The 18,415-nt window shown below is 36.7% G+C and overlaps 1 protein-coding gene across 5 annotated transcripts in view; it reads left to right on the top strand.

The window, feature by feature from the left end:
* The window catches only part of DOP1A (DOP1 leucine zipper like protein A), a 70,982-nt gene that overhangs the window by 16,771 nt on the left and 35,796 nt on the right, over positions 1-18,415 (top strand). For 2 of the 5 annotated variants that reach the window (XM_075706662.1, XM_075706658.1), the window contains exons 3-13: positions 550-731; positions 2,997-3,167; positions 4,843-5,032; positions 5,604-5,702; positions 6,754-6,853; positions 7,370-7,479; positions 9,635-9,743; positions 11,411-11,531; positions 12,259-12,378; positions 15,591-15,705; positions 16,586-16,819. In XM_075706662.1, coding sequence (XP_075562777.1) covers positions 550-731; positions 2,997-3,167; positions 4,843-5,032; positions 5,604-5,702; positions 6,754-6,853; positions 7,370-7,479; positions 9,635-9,743; positions 11,411-11,531; positions 12,259-12,378; positions 15,591-15,705; positions 16,586-16,819 — 1,551 coding nt within the window. Of the gene's footprint in view, positions 1-549; positions 732-2,996; positions 3,168-4,842; positions 5,033-5,603; positions 5,703-6,753; positions 6,854-7,369; positions 7,480-9,634; positions 9,744-11,410; positions 11,532-12,258; positions 12,379-14,039; positions 14,073-15,590; positions 15,706-16,151; positions 16,182-16,585; positions 16,820-18,415 lie in introns of those variants that run through there. The other 3 variants (XM_075706661.1, XM_075706663.1, XM_075706664.1) reach the window with 3 other exon arrangements.

Here is an 18,415-nt window from a genome sequence, read left to right as displayed (position 1 = left end):
TCTTTTTTTTTTATTGTAACAGTTCTTGCTGGACTTGTATCCAAAGTGAAGGCTATGACACTGGGAAAGAAAAATCTAAAGATGTAAATGCAACTCTGTGTTTCAGTCCTGAAGTGATTATATAGTTTCAGGCAGGGGTAAAGTTTTGTGTGTTGTCTCGTTCTATGACGGTTTCTTAAAGTTATCCCACAATCATCACCCACAGTTTAATAGTCCTTTTTGAAGTACTGGCAATTGATTTTAACGAATGGAGATAGAAATTTTTGTCCTCAAAAGGAAGAGTAAAATGACATGGACAAGCTGTAAGTAAGGAGCCCATTGCAAGTGAAGTTTTAAATGCCTTGGCAATTCCATCTATAGCAAGTGTACAAGTGAAAGGCATTTCAAAGAAAAAGCTCCACGGTACATCTTAAAAGATTTTTTTTTTCTTGTCTTGTAACCTAGGTATGTGTTGTGACTTACTGACCATGTTCAGGAACTCATTTATAAAGCGTGCATTTGATGTTTAACTTGTTTTGTGCTTTTTTTCTTAATGTGCTGATTTATCAGGTACTACAGAACAACGCGAAGTACCAGGTAGTGCCGAAAAAGCTGACTATAGGCAAGCGTTTAGCGCAATGTCTTCATCCAGCTTTGCCGGGAGGGGTTCATCGGAAGGCACTTGAAACGTATGAGATCATTTTCAAAATCATTGGGCCCAAGCGTTTGGCCAAAGATCTTTTCCTCTACAGGTACAATAGTTTAGACAACTCCATTCCAAATGCATAGTTGAGATGTTTTTGGTTTCCTGCATTTTATCTTAATAATATCGTTTTGTTATATAGCGAGAATCAATCAATTTCTTTCCCTCATGTTACTGGTGCTTGTGTAGTACTCTTCTCCTGAATATTGAGTATCTTAAGGTAAACAGATCACCTAAGCTTTTGTTAGGAACTAACTTTAGTGCTAGAAAACCTGAAACTTATTATTTCTTCATTGAAATAAACAAAGTTTTGTGCATGTATGTACAGTATGTACAGTAATTGAAGTGTTAACGCTTATTTCAATGTATTCATGTTAAATTTTTCTACTGTAATTTAAGTGGTATTGGAAAAGAATTTGAGTTACAGTTTATTGCAGGAAACTTTTTCTTCCAAGCAATCAAATCAACAGAACAGAAGGATTGTCTGTTTTGTTAGAATGGGGGGGCAAGTACAAAATTTTTCTCACTGTCAGTCTCTAGAACTGATGATAATGAAAAGGAAGGATAATCTTGAAAAGTAAGTGTAGTGAAAATATACTGACTCCTAAACCTCCAAGAGGTTTCTAGTTGGGTGGGATGGGCAAGACATTAAGCTATTTATTATATAATGCATAGAGGGGTGTGTGCATATGTGTATACACACAGTCACACATGGTTCTTAATCTTTAGCTATCCCTGGAGATTAAAATTTCATCAGTTTGAGAAAATGGTGGAATAAAATAGAATTCTGTTTAGGTAGCAAAGGTGTGTATTAATGCTTGGAAAGAAATTGTATGCCTTAACATCAGCTATTCTGTCTTGCATTGTCAATATGTTTATATATAGTTACATTTTGTGAGGGGGGGAGGGGAGTGGAGTGTCTCCGTTCTGTATTTTCACATGTTTTTAAAGATTCTATGAAGTCATAGCTCGCGTTTTTTGCTTGTGCAGTGATTCAGTAGCTGCTATATCTTGTTAACAGTAAGTTCTAGGATAGTGGAAAATGCCACCTTGTATAACGTAACTGAAAGGCATTGTTACTGATGCTTGGGAGAAGACTGACATTCACATTAAGGCATTATCAAAGATTCCACTATTGTTCATGAAAGCAGAATGACAGTGTCTGAACATCAAAACTTGGAGGATGAGTAGTAGCCTTACAAAGAAAGACTGTGGGGTAGTGTGCTGGTTATTGAACAAAAAGACATTTTCTGTGGGGAAAAAAGAAACCAATTGACAATGGCAAAACAGTAGTTCTTCCGGATAGATAAAGGCAAAAATAGTTTTTACAAACATTTTTGTACTTCAGGAAGATTTTTTTTTTTTTTCCTGTAGCATGGATAACATTGTGTCCCCAAAGATGATTTTTTTTTTTTTAATAGTAGATTTGTAGGTGTATATTTTAAGACCCTTGTCTCAAACTTACCTTTTTTATTGTTCTTTCATTTTCTTCTTCATGTGTCAGGGGTCTTCTGACCTGAGTCCTCAGTGATTTTGAAAACTGCAGTTGTGTTCACATACCTTTGATTATTGGTACTGTTTGTAATAATTTATGATATTTGGTAGCGATAGCAAAAATGTTTTTAGTATGTAGGTAACTTCTCCTTAGCTGATCACATTTGTAACTTTCATGAACTTACATTCATAGTAAAGTCAAAACATACTTTCAATGTTTTCAATCCTTTAAATGCTACATCATGAACAGTGGGTTTATTGTTAGTTTGAGAATTTGCTTTCAGACTGAATTTCTGAAGTAAATATATATTTTCTTGCTACTTAACAGTATAAATGTCTTAAAATTTATCTTACTGGTGAATTAAAAGATCATTATTTTTTTCTTTTCTTACAGAAAAGTATTTCTATAAATTTCTTCAAATGTTCTCATCCATTTTTGTTTTTTCTTAAGTGCAGAGACAATGTATTTTTAAATAAATTTTCCATTGTGGTGTAGTTCAGCATGGGCAAAATTAACATTTTGTCTTGCAGAGATGACTTCTGGTTTATCATATTTGTTTTATTGGTGAACGACACAATCATCTCTGGGCCTTCAGTGCTTGCTATCACAATACTAATAAAGGTCATAATATTAATCTTGACATGCCAACCTGTCAATCTGGAAGGCAGTCATAATGTGTGGTGGTCTATGCCTGTGTAAAATTCTAAGATAAAAACCTGTTACTTATAACTACACTGGACATGCCTGTAACAGTCTTAAGATACAAATGAAATTGTCTCACGAGAAGCTTCCTAAAAAAGATAATTTTATTTTTCACAGTTCCGGACTATTTCCACTCCTTGCCAATGCCGCTATGTCTGTCAAGCCAACATTATTGAGTCTGTATGAGATTTATTACCTCCCTTTGGGAAAAACATTGAAACCAGGACTGCAAGGACTGTTAACTGGGATTCTGCCTGGCTTGGAGGAGGGGTCAGAGTATTACGAAAGGTAAGGATAGATATGTTAATAAGGTGATATGTTTGATTTGGGTTGGTTGGTTTGGGGTTTTTTTCTGCAACTTTTCATTAAATACTTGTATGTGGATTTTTTTTTTTTTTTTTTTTACAATAGGTGGTATTTAATTTAATCCAGTCATATTAATTGCAATGGAATAGTATGGTAGAAGATTCTTAATATTAATTATGATAAACTAACTGTTAGTTGTTCCCATTATTGAAAGTGAATTGACATTAAGTAGACAGAGTTATATGTTGGTCTCTTCTCCCAAGTAGCAAGTGATAGTATGAGAGCAAACAGCCTCAAGTTGCACGAGGGGAGGTTTAGATTGTATATGAGGAAAAACTTGTTCACTGAAAGGGTTATCAAGCACTGGAACAGGCTGTCCAGAGAAGTGGTTGAGTCACCATCTCTGAAGGTATTTAAAAGACTTGTAGATGTGGCGCTTAGGGACATGGTTTAGTCGTGAACTTGGCAGTGTTAGGTTAATGGTTGGACTTGATCTTAAGCGTTTTTTCCAACCCAAATGATTCTGTGATTCTATGAATCTTGTTATGGATTGAGATACGTAACATGTTAGGAGCACGTCACTCGTTTCTTTTCCATGGGTTTCCTCTAAGGTAGTACTGCCATATTATTCCTGGTCTTAAAATACATACCTTAACTGAATTTAAGATAGCAAACAAAGCTTCCATCATTAAGATTTACTCGTTATGATATCTAAATAGTCACTAAACCACCTATGTAAGAGACGGCAATAATCCACCTGTCCTTATAGGTTATTACTCTCTGTCTACCAGAGTGGCCTGGGAGGTAATAGCTCTTCTTATCCAGCAAGCCTAAGCCCTGCTTGAGTTATCCTGACTGTGGTGTATGGGGTGTTGGGGTAGAATCTTAACGTATTAAAGGATGAAGTTACGCTCCAAGGCTTTGAGTCCTTGGAATTGTTCACACGCTTACATGTTCTTGATATTTCCAACTTCAGAAGCTAGAATTTTCACAACTTGTATGTGAAGAGCAATTTAATGTTGTCTTTTTCTATTTCTGCATAGGCAGATACAGTGGAGTTGGTATAACTACTACACGGAACAAGGGCTGCTCCTTGCTGTGTGCTCCCCAAGGGCTATGTAGCTTGCCTCCTGGGGCCTGCCATAGGGTATAGAGGTGCTGCCACATGAGTGGGGAGAAATGAGGACAGGGGAAGGGATTGCTTGTGCTCAAAGAATTGTTGTGGTATTTTTATGCCCTGTTATTTCCACAAGCACTTAGTGAAAAGAATGAGAGGGCAAAAGCCATTTGCTTGATTCTTTTCTTCAGTAGCTATGCTTTCCTCTTGTCTCTCTGCACCCTCTTTCTGTAACAACAGTTGGCTTTAAGTAGCAGATGAAGAAGTTATTTGACTCTTTGAACATAAGGAGTACATAAGGAGAAGCTGTGGGCAGGCAGAAGCATTTTGCAAGCCAGACTGGCCCACACACTTACTAGGTGGGTCACTCTGTTCAGGCTGCATTATAAGGTTCAGTGTATAATTGGGGCTTCTCTTGGCCTCTCAAAAGAAAGTTTTGACCTTCCTGTAATGATTTATTTATATATTTATTAAAACTGGGGGCAGGGGCAAGGGCTGTGATGCATACCCTCATTCAGCTGACTTGATTTTGTTCTGCAGGACGAACACGCTGTTAGAGAAGGTTGCCTTGGCGGTCGATCAGTCGGCGTTCTACAGTGCTCTCTGGGGTAGCCTCCTCACAAGCCCTGCAGTTCGCTTGCCTGGGATCACCTATGTCCTCTCCCATTTGAACAGGAAGCTTTCAATGGAGGATCAACTCTACATCATTGGCAGTGACATTGAATTAATGGTAATGTTTTGTTGGAACAATGCAGACATTGGTGTTATTTATATAACAGTATACTTCCAGGGCGGTCAGGTGTCTTCTCTACCTTTGAACATAGCCTTTGAAGAGATAAAAATGCACATTTATGTACTGTATCTCCAGTTAAGCTGATGATTTGGTGCATGATAAAAGTGTTGCAAAACTGAGTTAATGTTTCAGAACTGCTTAGGTTTTGTATAAAACTTTCCATTCATGACACGCTTCACTTAAAAGTGGTTGCGTTTTGTTGTATTTTTTAAAAAATTTAGAGTATTATTTTGTCTTTTAAACTTAAGATATTGATTGGTAATGTAAAAAAGCAAAAGCTTAATGTTTGTATAGTTCAGGGAATCTGTGTTGATTATATGTTTCCTCAGTGGTGAAACTTTATTCTCCTGTTTTATCTTGTTTCATTATTCCAAATTTTAAAATGACTTCATTTCATACATATCACTATTTATAAACAACTGTTCTTATTTTGTGAATGTTCTCTTATATCTATCTTCTTAAAATAACACAGTAAATAACTATTTTGGGGGGTCTGCTGTTACTTCAGGTGGAAGCAGTAAGCACATCAGTGCAAGACACCAGTGTTTTAGTACAGAGGAGCACATTGGACCTTATCCTTTTTTGTTTTCCTTTCCACATGAGCCAGGTAGGTTATTAACATGAGAGATGAATTGGCAAACTCCTAAATGTACTCCACTTATTAAGTCTGTAGCAGTATTTAGTCACTATTTGTTAATGATTTTCTCCAAGCTTGACAAGAGTCATGACAAGAGTCATACGTAAGAGTTTCTCCAATAGGTTTGGCTATTCTCACGTCGTTATCTCTGCCCTTCTGCTTTTTAACTTGATGTGTTAACTTTGAAGTTAACTTTAACTTCTGTATATGCAAACTCAATATAAATTACAATGTTTAGTCTATGCAGAAACATTTAATTTGCTTGAATTTGATCCGAAAACAAATTATCTGTTCATGTGCGAGTTTCCAATTCTTAGTGTTCAAAAGCAGCAAAAGTTAATCCTCTTAGCATAACTGATTCAAAACACTAGAGAATTGAAAATGATTATTGGTTTTGGGTGAGTAGTTAGGCCTATCAGTAGTGGGAGATAGACCTTACAACTTCTAGGTAATTTTTGAGGGGCTGCATTTGTTGTTAGTCGCTTTCTGTTTTTAAATGCTCCATGATTTATTTTACTTCTGGAGGAAAACTTATACAAGGTTGATTCTCACCCTGTTAGAAATTATGGAAAACCTGCACTTTCCTGTAAAAAGAACTGTGTTCTTGCTTGTGGAAGTAGTTCGTTCACATTTATCAGTTACTATAGGAATATTTGGAGTGTCCTTGTTTAGGTGCTAGAATGGTGAAATTATCAGTACAGCATTTTTTTTTTTAATATTAGATTTACACAAACATTTAAAGTAGTAAGAGATTGAAAGGTATTTAAAATTCTCCAGTGATTTTTTTTTTTTTTAAACTGGATTTTAGTTGAATTTGCTTCCAAGGCTTTTGCGTGTGTGTTCCAAATAATAATAATAATCATATTTGGGTTTCCTAAGAGCAAGATTATGTTTTCTTGTACTATTCTGAATTCAGAAATGTCAGAACATGAAATTAACTATGTTTTAGTGCACATTGAGCTGCTAACATAGAAGAAGTGTTACTTCTCAAGGTTAAATTTAATCATGTTTCTAACTTCAGGCAACACGTCCAGACATGATCAGAATTTTGTCAGCAGCCCTTCATGTAGTACTGCGCAGGGATATGTCACTCAACCGAAGGCTTTATGCATGGCTTCTAGGTAGGTTTGTATTTCATTTCATTGTTGACTAAAAGTAGACGAAGGATTGTATGTTCCTTAGCAGTATTTTGCCATATTGTAGAGAAAGATTCTTGGAAAAATGAAATGCTTAATTTGTATCGTAAGGAAGAAAGGCACTATCTCTTTCCATGGATGTAAAAGATGAAGAATGTCATGCTGGAACTCTTTCCTGTTATATAAATTATTGGTACATTTTCCTATAGCAACAATTATGGTCAATATTCAGGGGTAGAGCCTGGTGCACTAGGCATGTGCAAATAGACACTGAAAGGCAAAATAAAAAGCTTGTAATTTGTGTGCAAACTGCTTGCATGGAAGTATCACTTAGTTTCCTGTATTAAACTCTATAAAATCATCTTTCTCTTGCCAACATTACTTGGACTTCATCTTGGTAAGTTATCAGTGCTAGTGTGTTGATCTCTAGTTTAAAGAAATTGGCAAAATACTCTATTAAGAGACAAATACTTATTTGCCTTGTCTTTTGTTTGCTGGAAGGTTTTGATAACAATGGTGCCCCTATAGGACCCAGAAGTACAAGGCACAGCAATCCAGAGGAGCATGCCACTTACTATTTCAACACCTTCTCTAAGGAGATGTTAGTCCAGGTAGCTATACGATGTTTTATTGTGGCATATATCTTCATAAATGGATGCTGATCAAATTTGGTTTTATCTTTATCTTTTGACTTGCCATTTCAGTGTGACCATGTAACTTCTGTCTTTTTGTGGCATTGTGTCCTACTCTTCTAAAACCTTCTCAGTGGAAAATGAAGTGGGATAATGTGTTTCATTAGAATAACAATATGATCAGGAGAAATATTAGATTTTTCTCTCTCCTCTGCCACAATGAATGTAGCATGCATGGAATATATTTGATTATAAGCCCAGCATGCTGGAGCCTGTTCTTTCACAAAATGGAATTGGAGAATTCTCTTCTACTTCTGTAGATGCAGAAACTCCTCTGTGTCTTGGGAATTGGAAAAATTTGATCAGATAGTACTCAGAAGGTCTGAGTAAGAAGGGTCTTCCTCCCCTCTAGACAAGAACATCATCTTTTCTGCTGTCTGTTGGCAGTCAGGAATAGTTGAGCAAATTGACAGTCATACTATTTGACCCTTAAAGCCTTGCTAAGTGAGCTGAGATCACCTGGCCTCAAGATCTGTGCTCCTTCTCCGGCAGTAATTAAAGTATACAGATGTCTTTCAAGATGCTATGAGTCTGATCTTGAAATCAGGAAGACATTTTATCATCAAGACGAATTGATAAGGTCAGAACAGTCAGAACTGCAGGGCTACATATGGGAATGAGAGTGGGGATTCCAGTATTAGAGCTGACACAAGAATATTTAGCTCATCACAACTTAAACCTGATATCCAGCACAGAGCTAGCTAGCACTTTCAGTTTTGTCTGAAGGTAATGAGATCTGCTGTTCTACTGGTGAGGAAGAGACCCCAGAATCCCAGTGCAGCAAGGACCTCGTTGGCACTCTCTCACCCTTCTCTTGTCACCCTTCTGCCTCCCATGGCAGATGATTCAGAAATTATCCAAGTGCAGAGGAGAGGCCTGAATGAGATACAGTTTCACATGTCCCTTCTATACAAAATCATTTAGGCATTTGTTAATAGGTTATGGTCTTCCTTTTAAATCTGTCCATCTTTCTACCTTAACCAGTGTCATTAAAGCTTTTGTGTCTGAAAAGACAAACAACAGTGAGAGTTGATATAGTCTATTTGATATTTTTTTTTCTTTTTTGTGGTAGCAGGCAATACTGCTACGGTAGAATGGAGTGTAGCCATTTTTTGTAACAGGGATAATTCATTTATTTTTTGCTTTACATTTTTTACGGATGTTAAAATCAGCAGCTTGGTCTACATAACACAAATTGCATAAGCCTTCTAAAACCATTTGCTGTTTTTTGAAAGACTTCAAAAGCATTGCTCCTTTCTGCCGCCTTCTCTAGCAATCTCTTTGTGTGTTCTTTTATCCAGCCCACCCCCATCTTATTCATTGGTACAATATACTGAAAATTCTGACCTTCTAAAGGCATATTCAAGTACAGAAGATTTTTCTTTCAGGATACTGGCTGATAATACTTGGTTTATAGCGGATAGCAAGGTCAAACCTGTTTTCCTGCATCGCTTCTTTCCCATCTCTTCTTTCTTTTCTTTGTCCTTTTTTAGAAGCTGTAAAAGAAACAAACTAGTTTCGACTCAGACAGCAAAGCCAGCCACAGAGAGAAAACTAAGCAAAATCTATGACAGTTTTGTTGGGCTTTTTTAAATTCTTCAGCTTGTTCCCTAAACTGCTTCAGTACAGAAACTCAGTTTTCTCAATTGTTTTGTAGTTATCATGGCTATCTAGTCAACTTAGTTAAGAAAGTTTTCTGCCACATAGGTGGGTATATCCTAGATGGAGAGATTATTTATTAAGCTCTTAATATCTACATGCCTTACCTTCTTAAACAATTTCTTCATCACTTTTCATGTCTTCTCTTTTATTCTTATGAAATTTTGAGTTGGTATCTGTTCATAATATTTTTTTTAAGTATATACAAGTTGTCGAGTTCTGTTCCACAGAAATATTCTCATAGGCAAAGTTAAGAGAATATTTAAGCATGGAGAGAATGAGCTGCAGTGAGATGAAATAGTGGTCTCCACTACAGAGAATTTTCCCTTTATATGCAGCTTTTACTGCATCTTTCTTTCAAAAACTGTTTTCTGGTTTTGTTTTTCTTTTCCTGATACACTTTTGCTCTTTATAGGCAATGGTTGGAATATTACAAGTTAACGGGCATGGAGAAGAAAGCACATTAATGCAAGACTTAAAGCCTTTTCGAATTCTTATCAGCTTGCTGGATAAGCCCGAACTAGGTAATTTTCATGTTACTTTGTATTACTTCTAGTCTTTAACTTGTTTTACATGGTTTTGCTTTAAGAATTTTTCTCTCGTTGGTCAAATTGAAAAAGTTGTGTTCTTAGTACTGGCAGGTTAGCTAGATTTTTTAGATCTTTCAAGCAAATAATTTAATGTATTCATTATATTTACCTTTTACCAAATGCAATTTCTTCTACTTTCAACAGAGAAAATAGTAATTTAAAGTCATAGAGAGAACTGACAGCATGTTGGAAGAAATGCAGATTGGATCTTTTCCATTTCTTTAATCAAATAGTGACTTTCACTATTTTAAACCTCAGCTGTTGTTTTGGGGAATAATTGTTCTTTCTTCTAATTTACACGTAGAGATGAGAGATTTTTTTTTCCCCAGACAAATTTATGCAGAGGAAGCAAGTATTTTTTTTGGTTTTGTGGGTGGTTTGTTTGGGGTTTTTTTGTTTTGTTTTGATTTTTTAAAATTTTCCTTTCCCCCATTTGAAGTGTTTAAATGCACTTTTCAGCAGGTGAGTGCAGAGGACTATGGGACAAAAGTAGACGAGGCAAAAGTATTTACAACAACTAAGTGTTGGATATCTTACCTCTAAAACTGTTACTCCAATAAAAAAGGCGACTGAAAAAATCGAAATAATTTTGAAGTGTATCTTAAGATTTGGGGGTGGGATAATAAATGCGTAAAAATACAACAATTAAAGAGTACAACTTGAAAGGAAGTAGCTAAGACAGACCGCAAAGAACAAAGTATCTGACAAGAATTTGTCATCTTCCTGGTAATTTGTCTTTTCTGGGGGTCAGTTTAAATTTTCAGAGACAATGTGGACATTAAGATTTCATGAAGTAAGCAGAGCTATGAGGATTCTTTTAGCAAACTGAGATGGGAGAAGCTAATAGGATTTCTGCTTAACTCAGTGAGCCCACTCTCACTGAAGACAGCTCAATGAGGCTAGGAGAAAGCGTAAAAAACCAAAGGATATTTCAAGCAGGATCACTTTGTGAACTCCTTTCAAAATAAGCTTTTTTTTTTTTTTTTTCCTTCAAACTCGAGATTTTGCTCAGATCTGAAGAAAGCGCTATTTCAAAAAGTATCCTACAGACTATATCTGTAATTAAAGAAAACCTGCCTCAAATTAAAAGGAAGATGCTCAAAATATTTTACCTCGTATTTGCATTTAAATATTTGAGTATATTTTCCATATGATAACAACATGAGCTAGCTTATGGGTGGGTATTTGAAACTGGTTGGTTGAAAGCTACCTTTGATCAGGAATTCATGTAGTTACATTTATATGTTACTGAGCTGAGCTAATAATCCCTCAAAGAGGGGGTGTTGGCTTGAACATGGGCTATACTGATGTGACTGCATAGCTTTTAAACTAGGTGTGTTTGTATCCAGCCGTCATTGTACACACATTGTATGGGCAAAGAACTCTGCTTGTGCTTTGTATACTCCCAGGTATTACAACTGGCTGTGTATTTCTGGAATGCAAAAAAACCCTTATGAAATTGAGGTAGTTTATGAAAATGAACAGAAGGAATTTTATAGTTTCAGTGACCAAAGCTAGCTAATGATTTGGATAGTTTTCAGATGTGGACTGTTAGCAGTGCTATAATGCATAAGACTGTGATTGGTGGTATTTCTCCCTAGGCCCTGCCATCCTAGAGGATGTATTGATTGAAGTGTTTCGAACATTATATACACAGTGCAAAGCAGAACTGGAGCTTCAGGCAGAACCTTCTTTCAACAAAGATCACACGCAGCTAAGCAGGTGAATAATGAGTGTAATGTATTTTGTATTAAATAATATATCTTTTTGTTGCTAAACCATGACTGTGAAGCCTGTGGACCTGTGACCTGGTTTCTTCATGATACAGGATCCATTGACATTAATTGCAACTTCTGTGTTCAATGCAAAGGTCTGAAGGGCTATAGCTTTTTTTTTTTTTTTTAAATGTTTAGCATATGTTTTATTCTTTATCCATGACAAAAATGCTTGCTTGATGCAGCTGGAGGTCAACATGTCAATATTATAGATTAGTTGTGGCATTCTTTACATCTGTGTTCTTTAAAAAAAAAAAAAAAAGTGGACTGATGAGCTTTCTTGTAGAGTAAAAATGAAGAGTGCTACAAGACAGCCAGAGGGGGGATAAAAAGAATTTCAAGATTTGAGCTGAATATCTCAAAAGGTAAAGAGAAGAGGGAAGTTCAAAGCCGGGGGGGGGAAACAACTGTAGGAATGATCATGGGAAAATAGATCTATTAAAAATGTGGTTAGAAGACAAATACTAAAGAAAGGATAGAGAAGAAACCTGGCAACCGTGAAAAGACATTGATATGAGGAGCCTGCCAATATACTGCCCTAGAGCAACAACCACTGTAGGGATGACAGGAGGAAAATTTGTCAGTGTTAACTGGCAGTGAGTAAACTCAGTGATGTGTAGTTACATAACTTGGAAATGAAGTGTAAAAATATAAAATGTTCTATTTTCTTTCAGCAAACTGAGAGAAAACAAGAAAACAGCAGAATTGATTAAAACTGCCAATCTTCTCTTCAATTCATTTGAGCCTTATTATATGTGGGATTACATTGCTCGTTGGTTTGAAGAATGTTGTAGGTAGGTTATAATACTTAAGCTCTATATGTAAAGATGAAGTTGACTTTTTTGTTTTATAAGCTTTTTTCCTTCAAAGTAGTTAGTCTAATGTGATCATTTAGTCTGTAAGCCTTTTTATTCCCCATCCCTTTATCTTTGATCTTTTGGCCAGTTTCAATCAGATGTGATTGATGGTCTCAGCAGTGTGAGTTCATAGAATCATAGAATCGTTTAGGTTGGAAAAGACCTTTAAGATCATCCAGTCCAACCATTAACCTAACATTACCAAGTCCACCACTAAACCAATTAAGGGTAGAGTAGCAACCCCATGCTCCTGGCTTGGTGTCTGGATCATTACGATTGGAAAGGACCTCTAAGATCATCAGTCCAATCATCAACCCAACACCCCCATGCCCACTAAACCATGTCCCAAAGTGCCACGTCTGCCTGTTTTTTGAACTCTTCCAGGGATGGTGACTCCACCACCTCTCTGGGCAGCCTGTTCCAATGCTTGACTATCCTTTTCGTGAAGAAATTTTTCCTAATATCCAATCTAAGCCTCCCCTGGCACAGCTTGAGCCCATTTCCTCTTGTCCTGTCGTTACCTACTTGCAAACTCAGTGCCTGTGTAAAATCAAGAGACAGAATTAGCACCTCTGCTGAAGGGAATACTCCAGAGTGATCTCAAAGCTAGGTTTTTTTGTTCTCTCTGTCCAGTACAGGAGTACTCATTGGGTGTCTAGCAAACCCGTCAGCTTTACCAAGAGCGACTTGTGGAATGCGTTATCTTTTGCCCCACTTTTAGGGAAGAAAAAGTGTGAGAGTCCTGTACGTGGCAAGGAGGGCTATGGGAGGGAACATAGTAAATAAGGGAGAACTGAAACTATTAACAGGAGGGAGGGAGGGGGACCAAGGGACCACAGGAGAGTGCAGGGGTTGTTGCTGTGGCAAGGGATAGATGATGTAGGGATTTCAAATGAAATTTGTAGAAAATTTTTTTTCATTGCTTATGGAATAGCTTAATAATGTATTGAGATATTTGAACACTAAGTTGTCTATGAGCCAACAGTGTGCTGTCATAAGTAAAGAAAACTGTCTTGGGCTACATTAGGGGGAGCATGGTCAGCAGGTGAAAGGAAGTTATTTTTCCTTTCACTTAGTGTTTCTAAGGTCACGTGGAATATCGTGTCCAGCTTTGGGCATCCTGCTTGAGGAGGAGTGTTGAGAAACTGAAGAGGCTCTAGTAGAGGACTAGTAAGATGGTCAGAGTCATAGGACACTGCATGGGAGGTTGAGGTAGGTGAGCTTGGTTTAGCGTGGTAAAGAGGGGCCTTGAATAGCAGCCTATGACTTCCTGAAGGGCGTTTGCAAAGTTGATACAGCCATACTTTTGGTAATGGCTGATGGTAAAAGAAGGGACAGCAACAACAAGTGTTGGCTCAGGGGTTCAAGTTGAACTTTCAGAAAAGCTTTGCTAGGAACATAGTGCAGCAGTGGAACAGGTTACCCAGGAAGGCTGTGTAGCTTCCTTGGGAGATTTCCAGGACTCTGCTAGATAAAACTGTGGTTAAGTTTATCTAGCATTGTTAGCAGTCCTGCTCAGCGAGAGAGGTTGGACTAGATGAAATCCCTTCCAACATGTCTGTGACTTAATTTTTCGGTATTGGACTGAACTGCTGGAGTAGAGAAAGCAGCCTACAACCAACAAACAGCAGGTGAGAATTTCCCTACGTATAAGTAGATGTTACTGTAAGCATGGATACCAGATTGCCTTATCAATAAATAAATGGAATCTGGAGAATGTTTTTTGGGTTTTTTTCTACATGAGCTGCTGTCTTATGTAAGTTACTGTCTTTCTGTTTAAAAATATACGCCATTAAGTGAAAACATAAATAGTTGATTTTAAACCATGAATTTGTAAGTTGCTTTTGTATCATCGTCTGATTGCTGAATCACAATTATTACTTTTAAAACTATTTAGATATCCGTCTGAATTTCTTAGGCTTCTTCTTATGATTTTCTCCCACTAAAAATTAAAAATAGGATTTCTTGTATCTAGTGTTTTTTCCCATGTAAGTATTGCTCACTGCTATTGAGCCTTTTCTCAAAGCTATTTTTGATAAGGGGCTCAGTGAGTTGAATTCACATCATCCTTTATGAGGTATTACAGCTGAATAAATCTGTGAGTAGTTTATGAAATGGTAGATCTTTCTGGGTAGGAGCACAGAATGTGAAAAAGAATTTGTGTTATGACTTACACAAAGGGACGATTTCACTGAACTGTAAAACAGGCTGCTAGTTTTATGAAGAGAATTATGTGTTGTTGGAGAGATAGAGTAATCTAATGGAGGTGTGGGTTAAGTACTAGAAAGTGCTACTTTTCAAATGTAGGTTACTGACAATGCAATTTAAATATGATTTTTAAAAACAAAAATCTTTTGATAAATACTGTCACGGTTTCAGACTTGGTTTCTGTAATGCTTCTATTATTTCAAATAAATCCTTTTTTCAGTCCTGGCATAAATGTTCATGAACCCTTCCAAAACAGAAGAAAAGGGTTAGCATAACTAACTATTGCTGAAAATGTGTCACTGCCCTCACCACCACCCCCAGCAGAATAAATGAATTGGAGAAACAAAATACTATTGTCAGATTGCAACATGATTTCACAGGAGATTTGTGTTCCATCTTACTTCACTCAGCAATAAAACTCATCAGATTATGAATTCTCGTCAATAGTAAAACAATGCAATCAGCTGAATTTGAAGTGGACATTTAGAAGAACTTGTTTTATTTTCCTTTTGGACAGCTTTAAAGCTTCATGGGCCTTTTATTTCACTTTTGGTTGTCTTTGTGTCAAGTGCTTAATGCCTTGGGTTTAAATCTCTTCAAAATTACTGTGCTTCCAGTAACACTATCCCTTAATTCTGTTATTGGTGTCCATGCTCATACTTGTAAATATTGCTGTATATGGTGGAGTCACAAATGCAATTTTCTGTAGCCTGAATTTCCTTATTTTATGAATGAAGACTGGTTTACAGTGAAAGGCTGGTTGCTGCTTTTTCTGAAAGCATGCAATGGGGCCAAATGAGCTACTTAACAGTAAAATGAGAGACTGCTTATTTGTTAATAGGGATTATCCCTGATGTGTACAGCTCTGCATTAAGTTACAGAAACATGGTCAATGTAAGGGGGAGGGAAAAATGTTGTGAAATCCTCTTTGAATTTTGCAGGAGGACATTACATGCCAGACTTCAAACTGGGCCTGGAGGTGGTAGTGAGCAGTCTGAGTTACCCCTGACAAATTTCTGCTTGTTAGTGGATTTTTTGTTGGATATAGTTTCTTTGGTAAGAATTGCTTTATTCATTGCTAATACTGGGATTCTCTATATTTATAGTCTACAGAAATACTATATCTGCTTTATTAATTGTTTTTCCTGAAAATATATTGCCATAAATTGGTGGAGACCTTTAGAAGAAGTTTTGGTTTCACTGTATGATTCTTGATAGACTGGTTGGATATAACCAAAGTGGGTTTTATGATGCTTATACCTGTAAATTTTTGTCTGTCCTCGATTTCTTTTCTCTTAAGACTACACTGCATTCATTATAAGTATAGTCTTTTGTAGTTTGATATGCTAGTTCAGATGTCCAGCTTTCTTTTAAGGCTCTTTTCAATGTCATGATAAGATATATCTTCTTTTTCTGTTGGTATTGCTTAATGTAGCAAAGACTGTTGGAACTGTTTTTTCTATACCTGTCTTTCCTCAATTCTTTGCTTTCTCATTTCAAAGCCTACTAGAAGTATGAGAGTGCTGTGTCAGGTATGGCAATCAGCCTGTTTTCCCTTTAGTTCTTAAAAACTTGTTTATCTTTCATTCTTAAACTTTTGTATTAAGGTTATTAAAATAATAGTACTAGCATTGTTTAGCTTTATTGTTATGTTTTGTAATGTGTTTGTTATGTAATGAACAAGATGTTAAATTCTGAAAAAGAGCTAAATAGATTTCTATTTGTTGGTTACCCAACTGTAAAGTTAATTTTGTAAATTTTTTGAAGCAAATAATGTATTTCTTATTCTTGGATATTAAGATATTAATTTTCCTTTTTTCATGTTCCATATGTTTAGAACACAGTTAAGCACATAATAGGTACCACTGTTATAGAAGATAACTTTCAGGGTGGAATTTGGTGTTACGATTAAAGAGTTTTACTATTACTTTGTTAGGAGACTTACATTGAAATACAGACAGAACACTTGCCTCAGCTGTTGCTCAGGATGATTTCTGCGTTGACGAGCCATCTTCATACTTTGCACTTGTCTGAGCTTACTGATTCTCTCAGACTCTGCTCGAAGATCCTCAGTAAGGTTCAACCTCCATTGCTGTCTGCTGGTACAGGTGGTATCCTGCAGCTTCCTAGTGGACACAGCAGCTCCATCAAAGAATGGGAAAATAAAAAGGTAACTGATTATGTTTTGCAGCATCTTGGAAAAATACATTTTGCGTGAAAAGGAAAAGTGGGCTTTCTAAGTCTGTGCTGAACCACCTACAAGTCTTTGATTAGATTTAGTTTAATATACAATACCCATGAAACTTGGATCATCAAAGGAAATTATAATTGTGCACTTCATTGTGGTAAAAGGTCTTGATTCCTAAGGGGTTTTATCTAGATTTAATATTATACATGTATAAATCACTTCAGAATCAGGGCCTAAGAATGAATTAATCAACTAGGGTTTGAAGCTGTAATACACTTCAAGAGTCTGATTATACAGAATAACTGGACTCAAAAGAATTCTCCATTTTGGTTACATATCAGGCATATGTAAATTCTCCTCTCACTAAATTTACGTGCATGAGTTTAATACCCATCAGTTATTTTACTGTCACTGTTAAGAACTTAGAATCATTTAATAAAGAAATAGGAGAAACAAACCAGCCAGCAGCTTTTTCTCTTTTAACGTTGTCTAGTTTGGTCTACGCACCCATGGCTCTGTAAGGTATGTTAAGTGACATGCCCTGAAATCCTTGTTCTCCAGCTGAAGAAACTAGAGGAACATTGTAGAATCATTAGGTTGGAAGTGACAGTTGCAGGTCACTGCTTGAAGCAGGGCTGATTTCAAAGTTAGATTCTACTTTAAAGCTAGGTCAGGTCCATCAGGATCATATCCAGCTTAGTTTTGAATATCTCCAAGGATGAAGATTCCATAACTTCTCTGTACAGCTTGTTTGTTTGCACTGTGTTATTTAATCAGAATTTCCATTGTTGCAGCTTTTGTTCGTTGCCTCTTGTTCTTTCACTGTGGATTTCTGAGCATGCCTCTGTCTTTTCAACTACTTAATGGGAAGTCACAGACAGCAATAAAGACACCTTCTCCCCCTCCACAACTCTTAGAATTCCTTTTCTTAAGACTGAGCAAATCTAACTTTCTGAGCTTTCCTTCTATGTCAGGTGCTCCTGTGGTGGCCCTCCACTGGGCTTACTCAAGTACATCAATGTTTGGTTTTTACTAATGAGTGCAAACTTGGACACAGTATTCCAGATGTGGTGTTAAAACTGCTGAGCAGATGGAGCTAATCACTTGCTTGACTTGCTGGCTGTACTTTTGCTAATATGGTCCTGTATGTGGTTGGCCTTCTTCACCAGAAGGGTCCGCTGCTGGCTCATGTTAACCTTGTCCATTAGGACTCCTGCATCTTTTATGCAGGATCCTATCCTTATTCTTTCTAGCCAGCTGATACCTGTCTGGTTTTTTTCTTTTGCTTGGTTTTTTGGGTTTTGGTTGTTTGTGGGGTTTTCTTTGTTTGTTTGTTTGTTTGGGGTTGGTAGGCTTTTTGTAATAAAAGCATGTTTTGATTGAATGATGTTGCCCTTTGAACCTTCAGCAGCCTTTTTCCTTCAATTACAACTGATTCGTATGTGGCCGTGGCTTCTGTTAAGAGATAGAGTGAAATTAATTTCAGTGTTTCTGATCTCTTTTGTGGTGTATTTCATAAGACAGGGTCACCCTTTATGTCTTTCCAAGCTTTTTAGTACATATTAACACAGGAAACAG

The sequence above is a fragment of the Pelecanus crispus genome, chromosome 3, assembly GCF_030463565.1.
Source record: "Pelecanus crispus isolate bPelCri1 chromosome 3, bPelCri1.pri, whole genome shotgun sequence".
NCBI lineage: Eukaryota > Metazoa > Chordata > Aves > Pelecaniformes > Pelecanidae > Pelecanus > Pelecanus crispus.
The sequence above is the reverse complement of the archived record's forward strand: the minus strand, read 5'-3'. Positions and strand labels throughout refer to the sequence as shown.